This window comes from Schistocerca gregaria, chromosome 6 (assembly GCF_023897955.1).
Source record: "Schistocerca gregaria isolate iqSchGreg1 chromosome 6, iqSchGreg1.2, whole genome shotgun sequence".
Classification (NCBI taxonomy): domain Eukaryota; kingdom Metazoa; phylum Arthropoda; class Insecta; order Orthoptera; family Acrididae; genus Schistocerca; species Schistocerca gregaria.
The window spans coordinates 36,697,211-36,721,835 of record NC_064925.1 but is presented as its reverse complement, the minus strand read 5'-3'; the positions used below and the strand labels follow the sequence as shown (position 1 = coordinate 36,721,835).

Here is a 24,625-nt window from a genome sequence, read left to right as displayed (position 1 = left end):
TCCTGAGTGTCTTGCACACTGCGGAATGGCCTTGGTTTTTAGTTTCCATTAAAATAACGCTTCCTTACTGTATGTGCAGCCTCATTACTGCCAAGTTACTAAGAAGAAATGAAGTGGCAGCCCATTTGCATTAGGAGCTACATAGACTTCCAAAACTATTTGTTACCTGGATTTTGCACAATTTGTTTTTACCAATAAAGTACATTTTAGTGTTTATTTTCCATAATTTGCACCATGTAAATGGTACTAGTGTCTGAACAGGATAAAATTTATAAGGAACACTGAAATAAAAACTAGACAATTAGAAAAAAAGTTTGCAAAACATTTATTATTTCAAAAGAACTCACCATAAATGTTAATTCATTTATCCCACTGTGAGACAAGATGGACAATGCTTTCATGAAAAAATGTTTGCACTGGCCTACAGAAGCAGAACTACCCAGGTATACACCTCCTCCTCTGAAGCAAATCGATGGCCACAAATTTATTTCTTCATGGCTCCTAAAATAGGAAATCCCATGGGAAGAGATAGGAACTGTATTGAGGATGTGTACAGGCTCCCCAGCAAAACTTCTAGAGCACGTCAGCTACAGGAAGGTTGTGATAACCTTATTCTTTAACTGTAACAGCCCACTGTTCATTGACTTTCTGGAACACAGGGTCGCAATCCATGCACAGTGGTACATTGACAGTTTGCAAAAATTGAGTGTGCCGTGAAGACCAAATGCCCAGGAATGTTGACAGAGGGCACCATTCTGTTGCAGGATAATGCCCGCCAACATGTTGCCATAGTTGTTTCAAGTACACTGTAGAAATTCCTTAGTGAAGCCCTTGAAAATCCTCTATACAGTCCTTTCAGAGCACTGATAACCTTGCTGTTGAGTGCCTGTAAGGTACAAATGCACACACATGCTGTCCTGATCTCTCCCAATACAGTGTCCATATTTTTGAGACCTTGAAAGAAGAGACTTGTGGCCGTCTATTTGCTTTGGAATAAGACATGCATGGCTGTATACAATCACGTGTAGTGCAGCAGGACAGATTATCAATACTCTGTTCCACTTTTAGCAACTGTACCAGCTAAAGATGACCGTGGTAGCAGGTAAATGTTAAGTAGTGTAGAAAAAAGTGTAGATACTGTGTGCCCTCGCCCGTGTTTGCATAGTGTGTGCATGAGCAATAATAATGAGGGGAGCAGGTTGTTGTCAGAGGATGAGTGCACTCACTTGCTGCACATGGGTATAGAAATGCTTTGACACTTAAGTTGGTAGCATCATGGAAGGCTTGGAGTAAGAGGGCCACCGGCAGACGTACACACTGCCGTCTTCAGGTGCCTGAAGATGGCAGCGTGTACGTCTGCCGAAATATTGTGGAGAAATTACGACGCTGCCCGGTCGGATACCAGAGAACTGTTCAAATTGGAAATACAACAAGAAAACTTCAGATCGTCTAACTTACGACTTGTCAAAATCATCTTCATAGTCTCTCGTCACCAAAAAGACGATGTTATGGGTGGTATGTATACATTCATATTTAAGGCAGTTAAGTGCCACTAGATGCACCATAAAGGAAATAACCAAAAGACTAGAAATAATCTGATGTATTTTTGGCAAATGAAACAGTTTTAAAAACTAACATTTCAATGACTCTAGAATGGAAAGATTATAAACAGAGTTCTGACTTGTGACAAATAATAAATGCTTCTATTTTGTGAGCATATTTTTAAGACTTTCACAATTAATACACAAGGCCAAGAAATCACACTGCTTCTAAATTAATTACTATGAATCACTTGCCAATTGTTTTTGCCTAACATGTTAGGAAGGTTAACAATATTAAAATGGTTCTTGTATGACATTGGTTACCAACTTGCTACGTGAGTGAATTACTTAGTCTCAACCTATCTCTGACTGGTTGCTGTTTCTAGAATTACTATGCTGACACCGCTATTTAATATACGATTAGAGCGATCATTTTTGTCAACATTAGAAACACAGAGATATCTTGCAAAATAAATTACAGTGCAGTCCTATGATGTATACCTGTTATCTCCAACTCCGTCCAATCAGATCTCTTTCCAGAAGCTGCGTCCTCTGGAGACATGATTGTGTGTGCTCTCCGTGAATTGGTGCCTTCATACTTTTCCTTGTGGTTTCGTGACATGTTAAAACCTGTACAGTAAGATGAAAGAATCAATTTCTTTAGCCTGTATGGGGTACACAATAAAATATAGTAACCTAGGAGAAATAACAACCAGTAACATAATTCATGTATGTAAACTGCTATGAGCTGCTTTATACAATATGACCATTTCAGTCACAGGATGTCTATCATAGCAACACTCCCCTTCAGTCCAACATTTACATATTTGAAATATCATGCAGAACCTTAAGCTTAATTGGTAAATATACTTTCACTCTCATTTCTCTTTTCCTAGTACAAAAGTAGGTCTGTTCAATGTTTACAACCAGGGCTCATTTAAGCCCCAAGTGACAATTAGCCACTTGGGGTGCAAAGCTGACAGGGTACCTGGGCACCCGAGTGCAATATCTGTACACAGGTTGTATTGTAATTAGAAGCTAAACCTGACATGAGTGAATGTTAAGATAAGAGAAGCAAAAATGTTCTTGTAAATTGGGATCTACAAACAAGCGGTTTGTGAAATATTATGTTGGCGGATAAGTTCGTAGTGTTTTTGTTTTGCATGCTGGTATTTTCTTTGACATGGGTTTATTTACTGAACGAATTTCTTTATTTATAGTTTACTATTGCTATTTGAGTTTACATAATGCCATTTTGTTATTTGGAGATAGTGAGTGGAGCTGTGGGCACTGGAAAAATAGAGTGCCAAGTGGAGAAACTGGAACATGTCTGACATATTCTTCTGTTTGAGTTCAAAAGAGGGATGACAGCAGCGGATGCATCAAGAAACATTTGTGCTGTGTATGTGGATAACACTATTGAACAGAGCATACCAAGAAAATGGTTTTCTCACTTTAAGGAGGATCGTTTTGACATTAGTGGCTCTACATGTTCAGGAAGACCTTCGGATTTCAATAGGGATCACTTAAACAAATTAATCCAAAATGATTCAAGTTAATGTACTCAAGAACTGGCAAATGTGTATAATTGTGACCATTCGATCATCATGTAACATTTGTGTGCAATTGGAATGTTCAAAAATCGGCTGTATGAGTACTGCATGCTCCAAGACAAGGAGGAATGGTTGAGCCCAAACAAAGTAACAACTACCTGTACAATAATTTGTGCGCATTCAAAAAACATAATGTTATGTATCTGGTAGAACAGTATTGTGTGGTGTACCACAAATTGCTTCCCTGAGGTGTAACCATCACTGCTGACATTTACTGTCAACAGCTGAGACGTCTTACAGACGCAATCCAAGATCAATGACCAGGAATGCTGCATGAAAGGATGCTATTCCACAATAACACCAGCAAGTCTAACAAAAAAAATCAGTACAGGAACTGGATTCGGAAGTTTTCCACAGCCACCTTTTCCATCTATCTTTGAGGCTCAGATTTTCACCTTTTCCGCTATCTGTCAGACAACCTTCCAGGAACTTCCTTACTGGGTAAAAATGCACTCCCAACATGGCTCAATGAGTCCTTCGTCTAAAAATCATGTTACAGCCATGGAATCAAAAAGTCACTCGAGCACTGACATACTATTGTAAATAGTGAAGGAGACTATATTATTGCTTTAAAGTCTCTGTTATGTCTATTGTTGTGTTAAAAACTTATACACCAACCCAATAATTGCAAATTTGTGGTTACAAACTGCCACTAACATATGTATGCAGAACTGTCCTAATGAGCACAAATGATTTTGAAATTTTAGCTAAGGCCTACTTTTGTAAGAAATACAATACTACTTCAGCTGTTCAATGTCCAATGTCAATTTACTGTACATCCTACCAGTAAACGGAGATGTTCTCAATTTACTGTAGACTCTTACCAGTCAAAGGATACGTTCCGCATGTTATTGTATTTTGAGACATACTGCACTAGACTCTGCAGAGGAATGTCAATTCCTTCAAATACCACCTCCATGTTCATCTGCTAAATCTTGACAAGACATAGAAGTTTCTGTTCCAATTCTTCAACCATACCAACAGGAGTGCTGTACACTTCACTTCTGAGGCAAGTCCACACACAAGCATAAAGATGATTCAGCTCAGTTGACCTCTAAGACCAAAGGTACTGGCTGTGCTCGACCTATCCATCTTAGACCATATGATTTTTCTGATACTTCACCAGCACAGGGGGGCTAGCATTGTCAAAGCTTCACCCTCCCTTACTGGCAGTGAACTGGAGTTGAGCTTGTGGCTGAAGATTAAATAATCAAATCACTGGAAGCTGAAGTTTTGACAATGCCAGCCACATGTGCTGGCAAAATGTGAGAAAAAATCATTAAACAAGCATCAACCAAAGAACCTGAGACAGAAGTCAACAGGCCAATGCCAGTTATGGAAATTTCTTGAGTGAATATTGAGGTTAATTTATTTGTTAAGGCAACTTGTGCAATCTATGTTAAAACATCCTTTCTTGTGGTCTTTGCACTGGTATCAGTAGCCATGAGGCAGTTACAGGAGCAATTATTACTGCAATACAGGGATAACTAAAATAGCTTGGAAGATTTGTGTATTCTCAAACTTGATAAAGAGCCATTAGTGTCATATCCCAATGAGTAATTTAAAGCAAACAGTTCTGGACATGAGTACATAGCAGAACTGAGGCTCCAGTTTAAAGAATAGTTGACCATGCACTTGATAGATATGCAGTGGTTACCTGAAAGACCGGAGTCAAAACAAGGCCCCTGGAGTAGACAACATTCCATTAGAACTACTGACGGCCTTGGGAGAGCCAATCCTGACACAACTCTACCATCTAGTGAGCAAGATGTACGAGACAGGCGAAGTACCCTCAGACTTCAAGAAGAATATAATAATTCCAATCCCAAAGAAAGGTGTTGACAGATGTGAAAATTACCGAACAATCGGTTTAATAAGCCACAGCTGCAAAATACTAACACGAATTCTTTACAGACGAATGGAAAAACTGGTAGAAGCCAACCTCGGGGAAGATCAGTTTGGATTCCGTAGAAATACTGGAACACGTGAGGCAATACTGACCTTATAACTGATCTTAGAAAATAGATTAAGGAAAGGCAAACCTACGTTTCTAGCATTTGTAGACTTAGAGAAAGTTTTTGACAATGTTGACTGGAATACTCTCTTTCAAATTTTAAAGGTGGCAGGGGTAAAATACAGGGAGCAGAAGGCTATTTACAATTTGTACAGACACCAGATGGCAGTTATAAGAGTCGAGGGACATGAAAGGGAAGCAGCAGTTGGGAAGGGAGTGAGACAGGGTTGTAGCCTGTCCCTGATATTCAATCTGTCTATTGAGCAAGCAGTAAAGGAAACAAAAGAAAAATTCGGAGTAGGTATTAAAATCCATGGAGAAGAAATAAAAACTTTGAGGTTCGCTGATGACATTGTAATTCTGTCAGAGACAGCAAAGGACTTGGAAGAGCAGTTGAATGGAATGGATAGCGTCTTGAAAGGAGGATATAAGATGAACATCAACAAAAACAAAGCGAGGATAATGGAATGTAGTCGAATTAAGTCAGGTGATGCTGAGGGAATTAGATAGGAAATGAGACACTTAAAAAAGTAAAGGAGTTTTGTTATTTGGGGAGCAAAATAACTGATGATAGTCGAAGTAGAGAGGACATAAAATACAAACTGGCAATGGCAAGGAAAGCGTTTCTGAAGAAGAGAAATTTGTTAACATCGAGTATAGATTTAAGTGTCAGGAAGTCGTTTCCGAAAGTATTTGTATGGAGTGTAGCCATGTATGGAAGTGAAACGTGGACGATAAATAGTTTGGACAAGAAGAGAATACAAGCTTTCGAAATATGGTGCTACAGAAGAATTCTGAAGATTAGATGGGTAGATCACACAACTAATGAGGAAGTATTGAATAGGATTGGGGAGAAGAGATGTTTGTGGCACAACTTGACCAGAAGAAGGGATCGGTTGGTAGGACATGTTTTGAGGCATCAAGAGATCACCAATTTAGTATTGGAGGGCAGCATAGAGGGAAAAAATCGTCGAGGGAGACCAAGAGATGAATACACTAAGCAGATTCAGAAGGATGTAGGTTGCAGTAGATACTGGGAGATGAAGAAGCTTGCACAGGATAGAGTAGCATGGAGAGCTGCATCAAACCAGTCTCAGGACTGAAGACAACAACAACAACAACATACCTAAAATAACAGTTCTTGATGGGAGGGACACTTCCATACTAGCCTATACGTTAACTGTTATGAAAGAAAGAGACACTCCTCTCTAATAAGTGTAAAATAAAGTATAGAGCTATGAATACAGTTGATTAAGACACATTTTTGGTTTTGAAGAGTGCAATGCGCAGTGCCTACTGTAGCAGAATATTATCAAAAGATCTCTCACAAAACATGAAAAGTAACAAAGGGATAATCTACTATCCCACTGACATCCATCTGTTGTAGAATCATAAAACATATTCAGAGTTCAAACATGTTTAAGTATTTCAAATAGAATGTCTTCCTCCATGAGATCCAGTACCAATTACAAAAACATTGGTCAAAATCTAAGTCGCACTTTCTCATTTGCCATCAATCAAGACAGTCTTGTAGATATAGTACTTCGTGACTTCCAATAAGCATTAGAGATGACTAATCAATTGTTCAACCCTTCTACAATATGAAGGATTTTATTATTGTTATACATTGAAGCAAAAATATGTGACAAACAATGCAGCTCCTAAAAAAAAAAAAAAAAAAAAAAAAAAAAAATTATTCTTAAGTCTCAGTTATCTACATATGCAGCACAAATCACAAGTTTTCAATCACCTGAATTCTCATTGTCTTTCCATTTCTTTAAACTATGTAAGAATATTGCCTTTTTATTACACAATTCCATCACCCCATTCCCTCTCCAAATTCCCCATCTCTGCACTCTCTTCACTATGTGGATTTTGACTGAACTGGAAATGAGTGACTTAATCAATATGGTTCACAACAATTTCAGAAACATATTCCATTTAAATCAATATTTCTACCTGTACATCTATATCTATATACTCTGCAGACCACTGTGAGGTGCACAGCAGAGCATACATCCCATTGTACCAGTTATTGGGTTTTCTTCCTGTTCCACTCATGTACGAAGTGCGGGTAGAATGATTGGTCGAATGTCTCTCTCTCTCTGTGTGTGTGTGTGTGTGTGTGTGTGTGTGTGTGTGTGTGCAGTAATTATTATGATCTTACCCTCATGATCCCTATGTGAGCAATATGTAGGTGACTGTAATATATTCCTAGAGTTATAATTTAAAACTTTCACTGGACCTGATACATATGTTTCTATAAGTCATAGTAAGTAGATCTTATCTGCCTTAACCTGTATTAACTCAAAGTAAGGCTGTGCACCTGTATTAACTCCATGTAAGGCTGTGCAGAAAGTAATGCAGAATCTATGCAGATAATTTAGGAATCTGTGACCAACAGCAGGATACTATTTGCAATTTAATTTAATTTTGAACATTATTACTGCTTTCTGAAGTGCTAAATAACGCCTATTTACGTTGTTGTAAGTGTAGATTAAGGTTTGCTTATGTTTATAGGTAGAGGGTCAGTAAGTACAACAGATAAATCCTCTTTAATTAATAGTAAACCAACGAGGCAAGAGTGGATGCGATTTTTGTTGTATGAATGGTCATGATGAATTAGACCATACAAGTGGTTTACACTGAGGGCGCACGCCCACCCTAATCAACACTTGAGAAAGACTGAAACATGAAACATACCGAAGTGTTACTACTCAGAATCCAGGTATTATTAAGGCATTCAATATTAGCTACAGTACCCATGTGCGAATTGTATATAGAGAGAGATGTTACGCTCTTCCTAAAAGGAAGAGGGGCATGAGGGTGTACCCTCACAAAAATTTATAAATTCTCTCAAGACAACCCAATCGGAGGTGCAGTTTACCAGCTTACTCTCGTGTAATCCGATTAGAGATTTTAGCGAAACTTTTTTTTTTGTAACACCCGAGTAAAAACAACATTTTACCTTCTTTTTTTGGCAGTTTTGTGATGAGCCATCCACAGGAGTAAAATGCTTATTTTGATTGTAATCTTCACGATATTTAGCGTCCAATTTCAAAATTATCAGCGGAATGGCAATAAGATGACAATTTATGTGACTGGCTTTCCCGTGTCAGCTGATCGTTGTGCACAACTCAAACACATGCAGCATTCCGTCTGCTGTTAGGTTATTCAACATTCCACAAATATTTGTATACTTCATTTCGTTATATTTTGCTTCATACGATGCACTATATGTAACTGGCCTTCTAAATGGCTGTATAAACGCTTGTAAGCACTCCTCGAGCCTTATTACACCGATCTAAACACGGGTGAACTGCAATAAACTAAACAGACTACCATATCCGAAAAGATGCTACTTGATGTTTCTCATCAGGTTCATGCAAACTAGTTGGGTTTTGTGTACTAAGAGCATAATTTCACGTTAGGTACAGCATGCGGTAACGTAACCACTTCACGAAACTACAACGCACCTTCATCTACCTCCGAACAGACACCAAAATCCTCTATTGCTGGAGTGCACCGATATTACTTTCTTGTAAACAAAACTATCTTGACAAACACTGCTTCGCCATTTATCAAAAGTGTTCGCTACGAGAAATATTCCTCGTTGGATTGGTTGTTGACCTGCGAAATGCTCCGTACTTAGACGAGTGCTGCCGACGGGAGACGATGCTGAGGAATATGGCAGCGACGTTGGGAGGTTAGTAAGCACGGAGAGCCGTTGCTTATTGTATTTTGGCGTTGTTCGAAGTTATTCTTCTGACAGTTGGCGCTTTATACACTAGTCATGCGAATCTGACAACTCAACTAATACAACGCAGTCGATACATGGTTTAAGAAATTATTATAATTTTTGTAGGTTATGTGTAAACTCTGGCCTAAGCAGGTAAACTTCGTGCACAGGTATTCGTGCCGTGACTTCAAGATTTCTGGTTCCAATTTGTTATGGGCAGGCCAGAAATTTTGCTGCGCGAAAGGGAACTCGCGAAAAAGCAAGAAAAAAGAAAGTTAAAGTGGAGATCAAAAAAGTTGCGTGGGTTCCGCCAAAGCTGAGAGAAAAGAAGTAAACACATTGCGTTTACATTTTCTTTCTATTTCTAAATATTACATGTTACTCAGGTTGATGAATTGCCACATTTGCCTTGTTACAGAGATAAATTGCCACTTATTTCTAAACGTCTGAACGACAGCCACAAGCCAGTTTCCTGTGACGATGTGTGGATTGGCAGGTATTATCAGTGGAGGGTATACGACTTTGTTGAAGCTGTACAGTGCCATCGAGAAACCCACCACCCAACAATGTACAACGTTCCAGATGCACCACTCTTCGCCTTTATTGAACTGGACATGTCCACAGACAAGAAAGTAAGACCAAATTATGTTAAAAATACTTGTTTTAATTTGAAGTAAGTGGATCATGTAATATATTGATTTTGTTGCTTGCTGACCATGCAAGCACCACAATCTATTGTGTTCCTTGCTGCCAATGTAAGCACCATAATCAAGAAAACAAAAGGAAAAACTGAAGTTGGGCCATAATCATAAATATTATTGATCAGGTCTGGGTAGATAGTGTATGATTGAACTTAAAAATATTGTTCATTCAGTTCTGTATAACGCAAGAGATAACATCATCAGTAACAATATGACACAGAGAAAAGAGGGTGTGTAAAATTGATTGTTCTAATTTCCTGGATGTGTCAATTGACCGGGACATAAATTAGAAATCACGTATTGTAGATCCTCTCAAATGCTTGAGTTCAGCTAAATTTGCTCAATGTGTAATTGCTGATATTGGGTGTGACAGTATTAGAACTCTTTATTTTCTTGGAATGTCCATTCATTGATGTCATATAGAATAAATTTATGGGGGAAATTCCATGTGTAAACAGAAGTAACTCGTTTCACAAAAATGTGCTATAAGTATATCTAGGGGCCATCATCATGCTTCGTGTAGACAATTCCTTGAAAGAGTAAAGAATATTATTAACATAATTTTATGTCACAGCGGAACAACAGCAATCGTAGTTAACAGTACAACTGGAAAAGGCACTCGAGGTCGCAATAATGATTTATTCATTAATAAACTTATTAATGAGTAAATCATCATTGCAACCTGGATTGCTTTGTAGCAACATCCTCACAATATGTATACTCTCATGTGACATTTTTTGTTCAGATTGAGGCCTTACCTAAAAATATAGCCAAATAGTAGTATTCATAAGTGTAACACCATGAACAAAATTAGCCTATGCTATCCATAACTTAACCTTGCTCATGCACAGACTGGAACAAAGTATGCAGCCATGAAAACAAATTACCAAGTCCCTCATGAATTAAAGGTGATGTCAGATAGTAAGTTAAATTAATATATTTTCTACTTGACGACTTTTATTCCTTACATCAAATTAGAAGTAGGTAGTACGTATATGGTTAGGTTACCTTTATCAAATTTTGTCACAGATTAAAACAAAAAACCCAGTGGTCAGCATGTTGCCATGTTTTTCACAAAGATAACTTCTAATTTATCCCCTCTGACATTCCGCATAATAGTTAGTTGTCGTGAATATGATCAACATCACATGGGGAAAAAAAATCACCTAAAATTAACTGAAACTAAACCATATTATTTATTATGTGTTCTTACTGCCATTGGCTTGACAAGCCATATGAAAAAATGCAACCCATAAACGCACAGACACTGCAACAATCATCTACGAAGATGTCGTGGCCAGGGAAACGTTCCATGTGGGAAAAATATATCTAAAAACAAAGATGATGTGACTTACCAAACAAAAGCGCTGGCAGGTCGATAGACACACAAACAAACACATACATACACACAAAATTCTAGCTTTCGCATCCATAGGGAAGGAGAGGGAAAGACGAAAGGATCCACACCGACCTGCCAGCGCTTTTGTTTGGTGAGTCACATCATCTTTTTTTATATATATATGAAAGATTTCTACTGTAACACTCTTTATTTTACAGATGTTAGCAATACCTCTCTCTACAATTTATTCCACAAAACTTCTTTTCATACTAATTTTTCCAAGTATTTTTCAACACCTAAATACGTTCATTGTGCCATAGTTCCATAGTTTGTCAGCTACAAAAGAATAATTCCTTTGTAGAGTTGTCATCAGAACTGACAGATGTTTACAGTTTCGAATCCTATTGAAGTTGTGTATCAAATAAAAATTCCTGACGGTTTTAACATATCCTCCAGGCAGCTCATAACTCTTGTATGAGTACATTTGTGGCAAGCATGGCATTCGTTTGGCCACTGGCACATTTTACACAACCACGATTGAAAGTCTGTTTGCAGAAGATGCCACACTACTAGATATACGTGCCGTTTCTGTGCCATGCATGGCCACCCATTCCATGCTGCCTCCTTCAATTTGTCCTTTGATCAACAGTATGGGGTGTGTCGGTCTTCTCTGTCACCTTCTGGAGTTCGCTTTCGGTTCTTGCTCTGGCAGATTAACTTCACGCTACCTGCAACTGTCCCGGTGGATGTAAACCCTTCACCACCTTGGCTTTGTGCAACAGCCTGTGTTCACCTTTGCCTTCATTCACTTCCTAAGGACACTACACCATCCTAGCTCAGGAGCCTTCAGTACCTTTGTATACACTGATGGCTCTCAGACTGGTCATTGTGTCAGGTGTGCCTTCATCATTCGCACCAACATTTTTTGGTATCGGCTTCCAGAACACTGCTCAGTATTTACAGCAGAGCACTTCGCACTGTATCAGGCCACGTAGTACATACAGCGGTGACACAGGCTTTTCTATTTTGTCATCTGCTCAGTCTCTCGGCACCCTTCAGAGCCTCTTGAGTGCTGCAGTGTCAATCCCTTAGTGCAACAGGTCTGGGATAGCTGTCACTTGCTCACTCTTAAAGAGCCACAGTGCTGCTTATGTGGTTTCCTGGTCGCATCAGTCTGACAGGAAATGGGGCTGTTGCCAAGGCTGCAGACTTCGTACCTCAGCCCGCTAGTTCTTACATTCCTTCTGATGATCCCTGAGTTGCCGTCGGTCAGCAGTGGTGTTACTTTGGCATCATCAATGGTCCTCGCTTCATGAGAACAAGCTCCAGGATATTAAGGCTCTCCTAGTGGCTTGGACGACCTCCTCTTGCTCCGAGGAGGTCATTTTAACTAGGTTTCATAATGGGCACTGTCCTTTTAGCCATCACCATTTGTTAAGTGATGCTTCCCAACACTTTGTGCATGTTGCGCCCAACTTTTAACTGTCCACCATTTCCTGATGGAATGCCCTTATTTAATTGTTTATGTTCCTCTTCCCTTTCCATGCTGCACTTTGTATTCTGCTGTTCTTTATCCCTCCCCTGGGGATCATGTCTACAATATTTTTGGGAATGTGTTCTGAGCTTTTAACAGCCTCACATCAGAACAACCCATTGTCTGTTTTTTCTTTATTTCTTTCTTTTTTTGTAATCCTTCTCCTAACCTTCCTCTGCTTTGGCATTTCAGATTCCTCTGGTTCTTCTTTCTCCCTGTGCACTTCTGAAGGCTGTCCCTACATTTGACATGTAACAGGTGAACTGGTAACACACAATTCCCAGCCCTGGATCGACAGGTAGGGTTCACCCATACCCCCTGATACAGGCCAGGCCCTTGGAAGGGTGATTGCCTGACCTGCTATCTTTCCAAATTGCCAATTGATCCCTCTGTCAGGAGTTCTAGACCCCCTGCGAGTACAGGAGTTAGAATAGGCCTGAGGTATTCCTGCCTGTCGTAAGAGGTGAGTAAAAGGAGTTTTTATGTGATGGTCCTCTGTCGGGTTTGACCTCCATCTTTCTAAATTTTCCCAATTGGGGAAGGGCGCCTTAAATAGTGCATTGTGTCCATTGTGCAGTTAGATCTTTAGCCCGCTTTCTCGCTGTCACATTGCAGTCATGCTCATTCTCCATCTCTTGGGCAGGGACACCTCCTTGGGTGCGTTTTCCACCGTGCACCTTGCAGTGTTGCTTTCTGCGTCAATAATGACCGTGGACTTCAACACCTCATATCCAGCATGGTAGCCTGTCCATTGTGGTGGGATCGCCATGTACCCTGTTGGTTGTAGCCCCCTAACAACACAGGGATCCTGCCAAGTGGCCCTGCTGATGCTGGGTGGCACCCATGCGGAGTGTCTCTTGTCTGAGTGGGTGGCATCAGGGCAGATGACACGCCATGAAACATAGTATGTCATCTCTTGCTGGTAGTCCACCACCAGCAATCTCTAAGCGGGCAGTCTAACTTCAATGTTAAGAAATATGACTCCAAATTGTTCCCCTCCCTGGCCACACCATGGGAGGAATGCCAGGCTAAGGATGGTAGTGAAGCTTACTCGCCCCGGTACCTTGTATGTCCATGAAGCCTCAGTTTTTTGTGGAGCATTTGGAGGACAAGTTTGGGGAGGTGGGGGGCTTGTCCAAAATACGCTCTGGGTCAGTCTTGATAAAAAAAAAGCATTGTCTGCCCAGTCACGAGCATTATTAGCTTGTGATAAGTTGGGAGATGTTTCTGTTTCCATCACACCCCATAAGAGCTTTAATATGGTTTAGAGTATTATATTCCACAGGGACCTTCTTTTGCAGTCTGCCGACGAGCTGTGCACGCCAATTTAGAGTGGCTAGGTGTTCATTTCGTCAGGCGTGTCCATTGGGGTCCGAAGGATAATCAGGTTGCCACCTGTGCCTTCGTATTGGCCTTCGAGGGTGACACATTGACCGAGAAGGTCAAGATGATTGTCTACTGCTGTGACGTCAAGCCGTATATCCCTCCCCCAATGCTGTGCTTGAAGTGTTGCAAGTTCAACCATATGTCTTTCCCCTGTACTTCCAGTGTCACATGTCGAGATTGTCGACATCCGTCACATCCTAATACTCCATGTGCCCTGCCTCCAATCTGTGTCAACTGTGGAGAGCATCATTCAACTAGCTCGCCAGACTGCAGGATTTTACAGAAATAGAGAAAAATCGTGGAATATAAGACCGTGGTGGACCAACTAACCTACACTGAGGCTAAGACAAAATTGAGTGCGTACATTCTGTGGCTATAACCTCCTCATACGCTACAAGAACAGTTGTTGCCCCATTAGTTCCTCGCATTCCTGCCGCCTTTCAGAACCAGAAGATAACACCTGCCCCCTTGACAGTGGGGAGCACTTCCCTCCCTGTTGCTCCTGCACCACCTACTTCGGGAGCAACAGACCCTAATAGGTGTTTCTGGTATTAACATAGATGGCGTGTTATAAACCGATGCAAATACGATTACCGAGCAGTTTGCTGAGCACTATGCCCGAGCCTCTGCGTCGAATACTTACCTCCCAGCCTTTCCCACTCTCAAACGGCGGCTGTAAGAGGAAGTACTCTCGTTTACTACACGCCACAGTGAATCCTATAACACCCCATTTACAGAGTGGGAGCTCCTCAGTGCCCTTGCTCATTGCCTCGACACAGCTTCTGGGCCAGATAGGATCCACAGTCAGATCATTAAACATCTCTCATCTGACTACAAGTGACATCTCCTCGTCATCTTCAATCAGATCTAGTGTGATGGCATCTTCCCATTGCAATGGTGGGAGAGCACCATCATTCTGGTGCTCAATTCTGGCAAAACACCGCTTGATGTGGATAGCTATTGGCCCAACAGCATCAACAGCGTTCTTTGTAAACTTCTGGAAACGTATGTTGACTCAGCAGTTGGATTGGGTCTTGGAGCCACGTGGCCTGCTGGTTCCAAGTCAGGGCGGCTTCCGCTAGGGTCGCTCTACCACTAATAATCTTGTGTCCCTAGAGTCTGCCATCTGAACAGACATCATATCCTTGCTACCTTATATGAGTGGGGTCTCCAAGGCCCGCTCCCGATTTTTATCCAAAATTTCCTGTTGCTTCCTACTTTGCATGTCCAAGTTGGTGCCTCCCATAGTCCCCCCCCCCCAATATCCAGGAGAATGGGGTCCCACAGGACTCTGTTTTGAGCCTCTCTCTGTTTTTAGTGGCCATTAATGGTCCAGGAACCACTGTAGGGCCATCCATCCCACCTTCTCTGTACGCAGACGATTTCTGTATTTCGTGCTGCTCCACTAGTACTGGTGTTGCTGAGTGGCATCTGCAGGGAGCCATCCACAAGGTGCCGTCATGGGCTCTATCCCACGGTTTCCAGTTTTCAACTGCAAAGTTATGTGTTATGCACTTCTGTTGGCATCATACCGTTCATCCAGAACTTTACGTTATGATGGTCCACTCGTTGTAGTGGAGACATATCGATTCTTAGGACTGGTTTTCGATGCCTGATTGATGTGGCTTTCTCATCTTCATCAGCTGAAGCGGAAGTGCTGGCAGCATCTCAGTGCCCTCCACCGCCTGAGCCACACCAACTGGGTTGCAAATCGCCCTACACTGCTGCAGCTCTACAGAGCCCGTGTTGTATCCCACCCTGACTATGGGAGTCTGGTTTATGGTTCGGCGGCACCCTCAGCATTGCGTTCACTCGACCCAGTGCACCACTGTATCATTCGCCTAGTGACAGGAGCTTATAAAACGAATCTGGTGACCAGCGTCCTTGTGGAGGCCGGAGTCCATTGCAGGTTACATGTGCACAACTGCTGGCCAGTTACATTGCACATGTTCGTAGTTCTCCTGCGCATCCGAATCACCGTCTCATTTTCCCACCCACGGCGTTTCATCTCCTGCATTTGCAGCCCAGGTCATGGCTTCCAATTGCAGTTTGTGTCCGATCCCTTCTTTCTGAACTGGAGTCCTTGCCTTTACCATCTATACTTGAAGTCCATTCACATACACCTCCATGGTGTACATCTAGGCCACAGCTTCGACTGGACCTTTCACGTGGCACTAAGGACTCAGTTAACCCCGCGACTCTCTGCTGCCACTCCCTCTCGATTCTTGACATGTACCGAGGCCACAAAGTGGTTTACACCGACGGCTTGATGGCTATGTCGGCTTCACATATGTCCTTGAAGGACATATTGAACAGCATTCCTTGCTCAATGGTTGCAGCAGTGTTTCCACTGGTGAGCTGGTGGCTATAACTCGTGCTCTTGAGCACATCCATTCATGTCCTGGGGAGTCGTTCCTGGGGAGTCGTTTCTTCTGTGTACTGACTCCTTGAGCAGCGTGCAAGCTATCGACCAGTTCTACCCTCGTCATCCTTTGGTATGGACTATTCAGGCCCTGGAACAGTCCAGTTGTTCAGTGGTGTTTGTCTGGATCCCAGGTCACGTCAGAATCCCAGGCAACGAACTTGCCGACAGGCTGGCCAAACATACTACACAGAAACTGCTTATGGAGATCAGCTTCTCTGCAAGTGACCTGTGTTCAGTACTACGCCGCAATGTTTTGCGGGTCTGGGAGATGAGATCGCATAACCTCAGCATGCACAACAAACTGCATGCCATTAAGGAGACTAAGAATGTGTGGCAGTTCTCCATGCGGGCCTCTCACAGGGACTCTGTGGTTCTCTGCCAGCTCTGCATTGGCCATGCTTGGGTGACACATGACTACCTCCTGTGACATAATGACCCACCTCAGTGTTGGTGCGGCGCCCAGCTGACAGTGGCCCATATCTTGGATCTAGGTGAGCTGTCCTCCTTTGGCTGCTCTGGAATGATCTCTTCAGCTACTGGACTCGTTGCCATTAATGTTAGCTGGCAGCGCCTCATCGGCTAATTTAGTTTTATTTTTTATATGTGACAGTGGGTTTTATCATTCTTTATAAGTTTTTGCGCATGTCCTTTGTCCCCTTGTGTTCTCCACTCTAATGCGTTTAGGGTGGATGTTTTAATGTGTCGCAGAGTGGCTGGCTTTTCCTTTTTATTCTCGTGGTCGGCCAGCCACGGTCACAGCTCTCTTGTTTTTACCCCTTCTACCTGTTTCTTGCTTCTCTCTGTAGTTTCCTTTTCCTGTTTTGTCCATAGTAGTGTTTGTTGTCCTTCCGTCATTCTTCTGGTTCCTCCTTTCTCCTGTTATTGTGCTGTATGTCTCCTTTCTTTTCTTTCCCTTGTGTAATTATTTTACCTGGAACAAGGGACCGATGATCTCGCAGGCTGCCTGCCCCATTTACTTCAGCAGTTTTTAGAAGACCAAGTTTTCAAAGTATGTATGGGTTTGGCCTTGACAGACATCTTTATCCAGGAGAATGGAGTGTCTGAAGGTTCCTTCCTGAGTGTCATCCTGTTAGCTGTAGCCTTTAAATGTTATTATGGTCTATCTCCAGCTCCATTTTCATCAATGACTTTGCGAACTATTGCAGTTCTTCATGACCTTGTCTCCTTAAGCGGCATCTTCAGCACTGTCTCGATCATCTTTACTTGTGGAGTGTTGACAGTGGCCTGCACTTTTCCACAGACAAAACCATTTGTGTGGTGGCAGTGCAATGGGTTTCTTACACCATCTTTACTTCTTGGTCCTGTTGTTCTACCGTTCACTGAAACTATGAAATTCTTGGGGATTAAACGTGGTAGAAAACATTCTTGGTCGACACACGTGTCTTACCTGGCCACACGCTGTACTCAGTCCCTCAATGACCTACGTGTTCTAAGTGGTACTTCCTAGGTAGTGGATTGGACCAACCTCATCTGTTCGCACCGATCCTTTGTCTGTTCAGAACACAACTTACGTGTTCCTTATTTATCTGTAAGTCTGTCCATCTTATGCCATCTTAATACAATTTAACATTTGTGGAATACGTTAGGCCACCAGTGCCTTTTACACTAGCCCAATTGAGAGTCCCTATGCAGAAGCTGCCGAACTACTGCTGTCAGACCGGCGTGCTGCTTTCCTTAGCAGATAAGCATGCCGTTTGTCTGCCACGTGCGGCCCACCCATCCTATGCAGCAGCAGTTTGAAGAGGACAAAAGTGGCTTGCTGTGTGTGTCTTGGCTGGTGTTGATAAAGAGTGAAATAGTTGTAGAAGGAAATTGAAAATATTTTCGCTTGACAACTCCTACTCCACAGGCCCAATTACTAAATTTAAATGTAAGTATAGATTACTGTGAAACCATCTATGTAAATAGCCATAATTTCACTGAGAAAATATTTCATATTTCAGCTCAGTGTGAGATATTGCAAACATGTGTAACATGCAAATATTTGTAAGGGTCAGTATTATTGCCATTGCTGCTTCTCGGAGCAATACTGCTGACACCTGCACACTTTGTATGTCATCTGTATTACTAGATAGCTATGGTCACACAGTCCCAGTTGCCAATCTAATGACTTCCAGGGGCAACAAAAATTTGATTTTCATTATTTCATATAGTTATTGATCAAATTACAAATTTAAAATGCTGTCATCAACTCATTAACAGGTATAATGTTGCGCTACAGATTTAACAGTAGTTGAGTATTATTCTGGGTAATTTAGGTGCCTGTCTTAAGACCTGTAATCTGTTTTTACTTTTTTGGTATTCTTTGATCAAATAATCTGAAACTAACAAGACCAACATAATTATGGTTTTATGTCTTCATCCGTAAAGGTTTACATCAGGGCCAGCCACGGCATGCCAAAGTTCACGCATGCAGGGTCTGTGGGTCGCAAGTGGGCCAGGGTACAGTCTGTCTCGGCTTTGCTCGTTTGTTCCTTTAAGTACCTGGTACAGCACAACATTTCGTTTAGTATTGTGATGTTGCATTTTTCGGACAGCACAAATGTCTTCAGTTCAGCAGCCTCGTGGTGTTAGTGCTGTTTACCTTTCGCTTTTTGTTAGTGATATGAATGACATTCACAAGTCCAGTGGCTGTTTGCACAAAAATAAGTAGACTAGCATCTTTCGCCACAAAAATGACAGAAGAGAGGTATGACACTTCTTGACGTATATTCTGCACTCATATAAGCAATGGGTAATTCTAATTTGCTTTGAAATGACAGTGCAGCACCATGCAGAAAGAATTTAAAGATTTAGTTGCCAGTAAAGGAAAAAAATTTCCAAAGATCGACAAATGAGATTCGTTGTTCTCTACGTCAAAAGCACTTTGTGCTAAATTTTCAGGCATGGAGCATGTGAAAAAAATTAGTGGTATGCAAAGTAAAATTTCTGAAGTCACACGCAGGGTATCAGCTGCAACAATGTGGAACAGCTGTAAATCAAAAAGTCATTGCAGGCATACCCTTGACTTAACCAACTTGTTTTGCAGTAATATGCAAGGTCTCCATGAGATTTTGTGTGTTACTGCAAAATAAGTTGATTAAGTCAAGGGGTATGCATGGAATGATTTTTTGATTTAAAACTAGGAATTCTTCAGTTTATCAAGGAAAAAGGAGTGCAGGAACAATAATTGGAACATCTGGAATAGAATGACGAACTTGCATTTTAAGTGAGCTTCAATGCACACTGGTCATAATGACATTGCAGGATGTTCTATACTGCTCTCCTCAGGCACTTTCAATGTCTGCATAATGAGGTTGCAAAAGTGCTACAATATTTTGACCAATACATGTGTGAAAGATGTTCTTTCAATTATGAAATTAAATAAATCACTATTACGTGGCAGCCTGAATGTGAAAATATGTGAAACTGTCTGAGTGTGTGTCCGTATGCTGACAGTTTGTACTAGATAAAAATTATAGGTCATCAATGCGCCAAATATAATTCAGTAATACTGAAAATTGGTTTTGTTTTTTATCCGATTGTTGAGAAATGGGAAAAATAAAACCAAGTCATACGCAGTGCTGTGCCATTGCTATTGATATCTGGCACGTTCAGTCTCCCCTCCCCACCTCATGCTGTGACAGCATGGCGTGGCAGTTAGGAAAATGTGCCAGCCAAGCTGAACACTATGGCACTCGTGCCACAGCATGGGCCACATGCTGAATTCTTGGCCAAACACAATTTACATGTTTAACTGCAACTATTTAACACATTAACTCATTTGTAAAGTAATCAGGCAAAACAGTCTTACACTTGAGAGTTTGATTCTTTAAAGAATTGGCGGGGAGGGGCAGGTTACTGGTGTTATTCTAAAGAAATACTTATTTGTTTGGCACAATTATTATTCCTAAATGTAAAGTCATTGCTGTAATTGCCTGTTCAGTTGTTTCATGGTAGCATATTTTATATGTTATGAGAGAAGAACACACAAACACTTTTCATTTAGATATGTTGCTAATTATATCTAAAAACAAAGATGATGTGACTTACCAATCAAAAGCGCTGGCAGGTCGATAGACACACTAACAGACACAAACATGCACACAAAATTCGAGCTTTCGCAACCGGCGGTTGCTTCGTCAGGAAAGAGGGAAGGAGAGGGAAAGATGAAAGGGTGTGGGTTTTAAGGGAGAGGGTGAGGAGTCATTCCAATCCTGGGAGCAGAAAGACTTACCTTAAGGGGAAAAAAGGATAGGTATACACTCGCGCGCGCGCGCGCGCACACACACACACACGCACATATCCATCCGCACATACACAGACACAAGCAGACATTGTGTTTGTGTGTGTGTATACCTATCCTTTTTTCCCCCTAAGGTAAGTCTTTCCGCTCCCGGGATTGGAATGACTCCTTACCCTCTCCCTTAAAACCCACATCCTTTCATCTTTCCCTCTCCTTCCCTCTTTCCTGACGAAGCAACCGCCAGTTGCGAAAGCTCGAATTTTGTGTGCATGTTTGTGTGTCTATCGACCTGCCAGCGCTTTTGTTTGGTAAGTCACATCATCTTTGTTTTTAGATATTTTTTCCCACGTGGAATGTTTCCCTCTATTATATTCATCTCATTAATTTGTTGCTAATTATTATGTTATTATTTGCAACTTTAAAATGTTCACTCTTAATTTCTGCTCATGGTTTGGTGACTATTTACTTTAGATTCCAGCACTATCTTATTCATGCTGTAATGTATAAATTGTATTTTTCAGACAAAATTTGTTGATAACTTTACCAGAGTTGCTGGTATTCCACATCCATTTGAACATGGCGAAGACAGATCTGTCATAGTTTTTGCAAAGACACAAGAAGAACAAAAGATTGCCCTTGAAGCCGGAGCAACAGTGGCTGGTGGAATGGAGCTCATCACAGATATACAGGTTATTTGCCTCCTATTTTCTGTTTAAATTATTTTTCTGAAAATCAGAACAACAATGAAGTTCTGTTTTTCATGTGTGTTTATACAGCTATGTGGAAATGAAGAAAATTCATAGATTTATTTAAGCTCTTTGTAGGGTAGAAAGTTATCTGGAACTATTTCCAACTGGTATTTAAGGTTTTGATGCTATTAAATTACCACATTCCAACATAGGATTCATCAGTCATATATTCCTTTAGAAGTTCATTTGTTTAGCATTTGTGTGCTAAGGTGATATACTTCTCTAGAATACATCACCTTCTCAAAAATTTTGGTAAGTAATGTTAGCAGTGAAACAGGTCAGTAGTTATTGACATCTCTCACATCACCTTGCTTGAAGAAGGATTTAACAACAGCTTATTTCAGTCTCTCTGGGAAAGATACTGAAGTTATATATTTCAGGTAAGGGGTTATTATATGGGAACAAATTTTTAGTACTCTATAGCAAACACCATCAAAACCAAATGAGGTTTTATTTTTGGAGAATGTATAATTTTCTTAATTTCAAAAGGAGAAGCTGGTGATACATTCATATGATTGAATTTCATGAAAGTTACATTTTCAGCATATTGCTGTGATTTTTCTCATGATCTCTCCGTCCCTATGCTTTCTGCCATATTTAAGAAAAGATTTTTAAATACATTTGTTAGCTGCGACTCATCATTTATAGCCCTTCCATTCAGTTTAATAGTAATGTTATCCTGTTGTGCAGATGGTTGTCCCGTGTCTCATTTTACTACATACCACATAGCCGTAAGTCTGTTGTCAGAATTACTGATTTTTGACATTATGTGGATGTTCCTAGATTTTTAATAACCTTTTTTAGTAATTTTGAGTAGTTTCTGTAGTGTGCAACTGCTGCAGGATCCTACTTGTTCTTATCAACAGATATGTTCCACTTTTCCTTTCACAAGATAATTTAATCCTTCCAGTGATCAATGGTTTTTTCAAGGCTGTTTATTGTCCTTTCTGATTAGCTTATGTAGAAAGCTATTTTCAAATAATGATATGAATTTACCATCAACTAGATTAAATTAAATGTTAGCATTTGGCTCATTGTAAATTTCATCCCATTTCATCTCCTGTGAGCTATTCTTAAAAACATTTGTCTTGGAGTAATTAATTACTCTAACTGATTTCCACTGACGAGTATCCATACTGTAAGACTTAAGCTTTGATCAGGGGTATGGAATCAGGATGGCTCCTCCTAATGCTAGCCCTTTCATGGATCACTTGGAGGAGGCCTTTCTGGGATCCATAAGCCTTCATCTCCTGGTCTAGTTTAGATACATTGATGCATCTCTGCCAAATGGACTCATGGCGATGCTGACCTTTTGAAAAATTTTGGTATCTGCCTCACATTAAACCTACAGTTCTTAACATTTTGTCAGATGCCACCCTGCTTTCCTCCTCCTACAACCTTGGCATTTGATGCATACATATTTGTTCAGTCTCTGCAGTATCCTGATAAGACTCTACATTCTTTCTTCGCCCATTGCCTACTTTCGGGCTTCTACCACTGTGACCATCCCCACTGAAAAACTTGCGTGATGTACTCTCCTACCACCAGCTGTAATTAGCAGAACAGGGAGAGCCACCCGTAAAACGACACATCTTGTGTACCAGACGTTATGCAAACAATGTCAGGCGTTCTATATTGGTATGACTACCCATCTGAATTTCTCCCTCCAGGCATCAGTTTCTCAGAACATAACAATAGGAACTATCTTTATAATATGTGCTTGGGTCTTGTCACCTGCTGGCCTCTAGCAGTGCTAATTTCACTTGTCTCAGCATTTATTTTCAATAACTGTCCCTTTTCTTTGTTCCATTTTACTGTTTTGTTTTCCAACCTGTCTTTTTTTTTCCAGCTATCCCTGTCTCACTTATTATCCTATTTTCTATATTTAACTTCTCAGGTTTTCAAATCTCATTTGATGCAGGTACCAACAGTCACCATTTCCTTCTCATTGTGTCCAGTAAGTCTCCCTTGACTTGGGTTTCAGGGTGACTTTTCTAGTTTTCTGTAACTCTTCCCATTTCCTAAACCACGCCAGTCCTTTTCCGTCATATCTCTCCCTTTCCCTGGTAGAAGGAGACACTTGCTCTGAAACCTTATGTATTTCCACAATCACAATCCCCCATCCAGCCACCATTTGGTGGTGAGTAGATTTTCTATCCATCCTATTATTTTATATTTCCATACATGTACCACATACATAACATTTTGGTGGCTGTTTGCTATGTACCCCAAATGATGGGCATCACTGAAGTATAAAAAGTGGTTCAGTACCAACAATTCGTTGGCCTGTCTGATTGACGCGCGCACACACACACACACACACACACACACACACACACACACAAACGCGCGCGTGCAAACACACACAAACAAATCCAACTCACGCACACAAATGCAGTCTCGGGCAACTGAAACCTCACTGTAAATAGAAATACCTATATTCAAAGTTCATTGTACCCTGGCTTGATTTGTCAGTTAAGTAACCTTAATAAAATATTGTGTATCTGAGATGGTAGCCCTGTAAGAGCCATTGTGGAAGAAACAGTAGTATTTCTTTTACAGAAGTTCAAATAACACTTACTGAATGTCATGTAATTTGTATAACGTATGTTGTTCAGTTTCAAAGACCACTCAGAGCTGATATTCTTATTGTGATTTGCAGAATGGTAATTTGTCCATGCAAGATTTCAAGTACGCAGTTGCTCATCCGAGTATCCTACCTGAGTTAGCATCTGTCAGAGGACTCTTTAGGCGGAAATTTCCAAACATTAAGAATGGTAAGGAAACATTTTTCTTCAGTTTATAGACCATGTTTTTGTTACACTATATGCAAAACAGTAGAATAATGTGATGTTTAAAGCTTTCCCGGCATACTGATTGTTCCATAAAAAACACAGGAGAACTGCCGGATATCAGTAACGTTCTGCTACGATATTTCGGCGCAGTCTTCTGGCCATCTTCAGGTGAATGCCACTATAGTAGACTCTGCGCCGAAATATTGTGGCAGAACGTTACTGATATCTGGCAGTTCTCCCGTGTTTTTATGGAACAGTAGAATAATGCTTTGGAATTCATGGATACTCTGTCAATTTACACTTAGACTACAAATCCAATTGGAAACTCAATCCACAGCCAGTGCTAGGACTTTTTATGTTCCTAATTGCTTTATCCACTTTTGGCAATTGTTTGTATATGCAGAAAATACCAATTTGCACTATGCTGTGAGGTCATTATTAAACTGTAGGTCCACAGTAACTGGCTGGGTAAATCATTTCAAAGATTCGTGGAATGAAGATCATACCACCTCCAGTAGCATCACATCTGCTAAAGCACTCTGT

At 40.9% G+C, this 24,625-nt stretch overlaps 2 protein-coding genes across 5 annotated transcripts in view; one reads left to right on the top strand and one right to left on the bottom strand.

Moving 5' to 3' along the window:
- LOC126279128 (CCR4-NOT transcription complex subunit 6-like) overlaps positions 1 to 8,757 on the bottom strand; it is an 811,221-nt gene extending 802,464 nt beyond the window's left edge. Inside the window, exons 1-2 of one of the 4 annotated variants that reach the window (XM_049979620.1) lie at positions 8,137 to 8,757; positions 2,043 to 2,171 (exon numbers count right to left, since the gene is read on the bottom strand). In XM_049979620.1, coding sequence (XP_049835577.1) covers positions 2,043 to 2,163 — 121 coding nt within the window. In that variant the 5' untranslated portion in view covers positions 2,164 to 2,171; positions 8,137 to 8,757. The remainder of the gene's footprint in view (positions 1 to 2,042; positions 2,172 to 8,136) is intronic. The other 3 variants (XM_049979621.1, XM_049979619.1, XM_049979617.1) reach the window with 3 other exon arrangements.
- Positions 8,758 to 8,793: 36 nt separating this feature from the next.
- Positions 8,794 to 24,625, top strand: part of LOC126279130 (39S ribosomal protein L1, mitochondrial) — a 54,231-nt gene continuing 38,399 nt past the window's right edge. Inside the window, exons 1-5 of the mRNA XM_049979624.1 lie at positions 8,794 to 8,874; positions 9,078 to 9,237; positions 9,326 to 9,539; positions 21,060 to 21,227; positions 23,950 to 24,064. Coding sequence (XP_049835581.1) covers positions 8,844 to 8,874; positions 9,078 to 9,237; positions 9,326 to 9,539; positions 21,060 to 21,227; positions 23,950 to 24,064 — 688 coding nt within the window. The 5' untranslated portion in view covers positions 8,794 to 8,843. The remainder of the gene's footprint in view (positions 8,875 to 9,077; positions 9,238 to 9,325; positions 9,540 to 21,059; positions 21,228 to 23,949; positions 24,065 to 24,625) is intronic.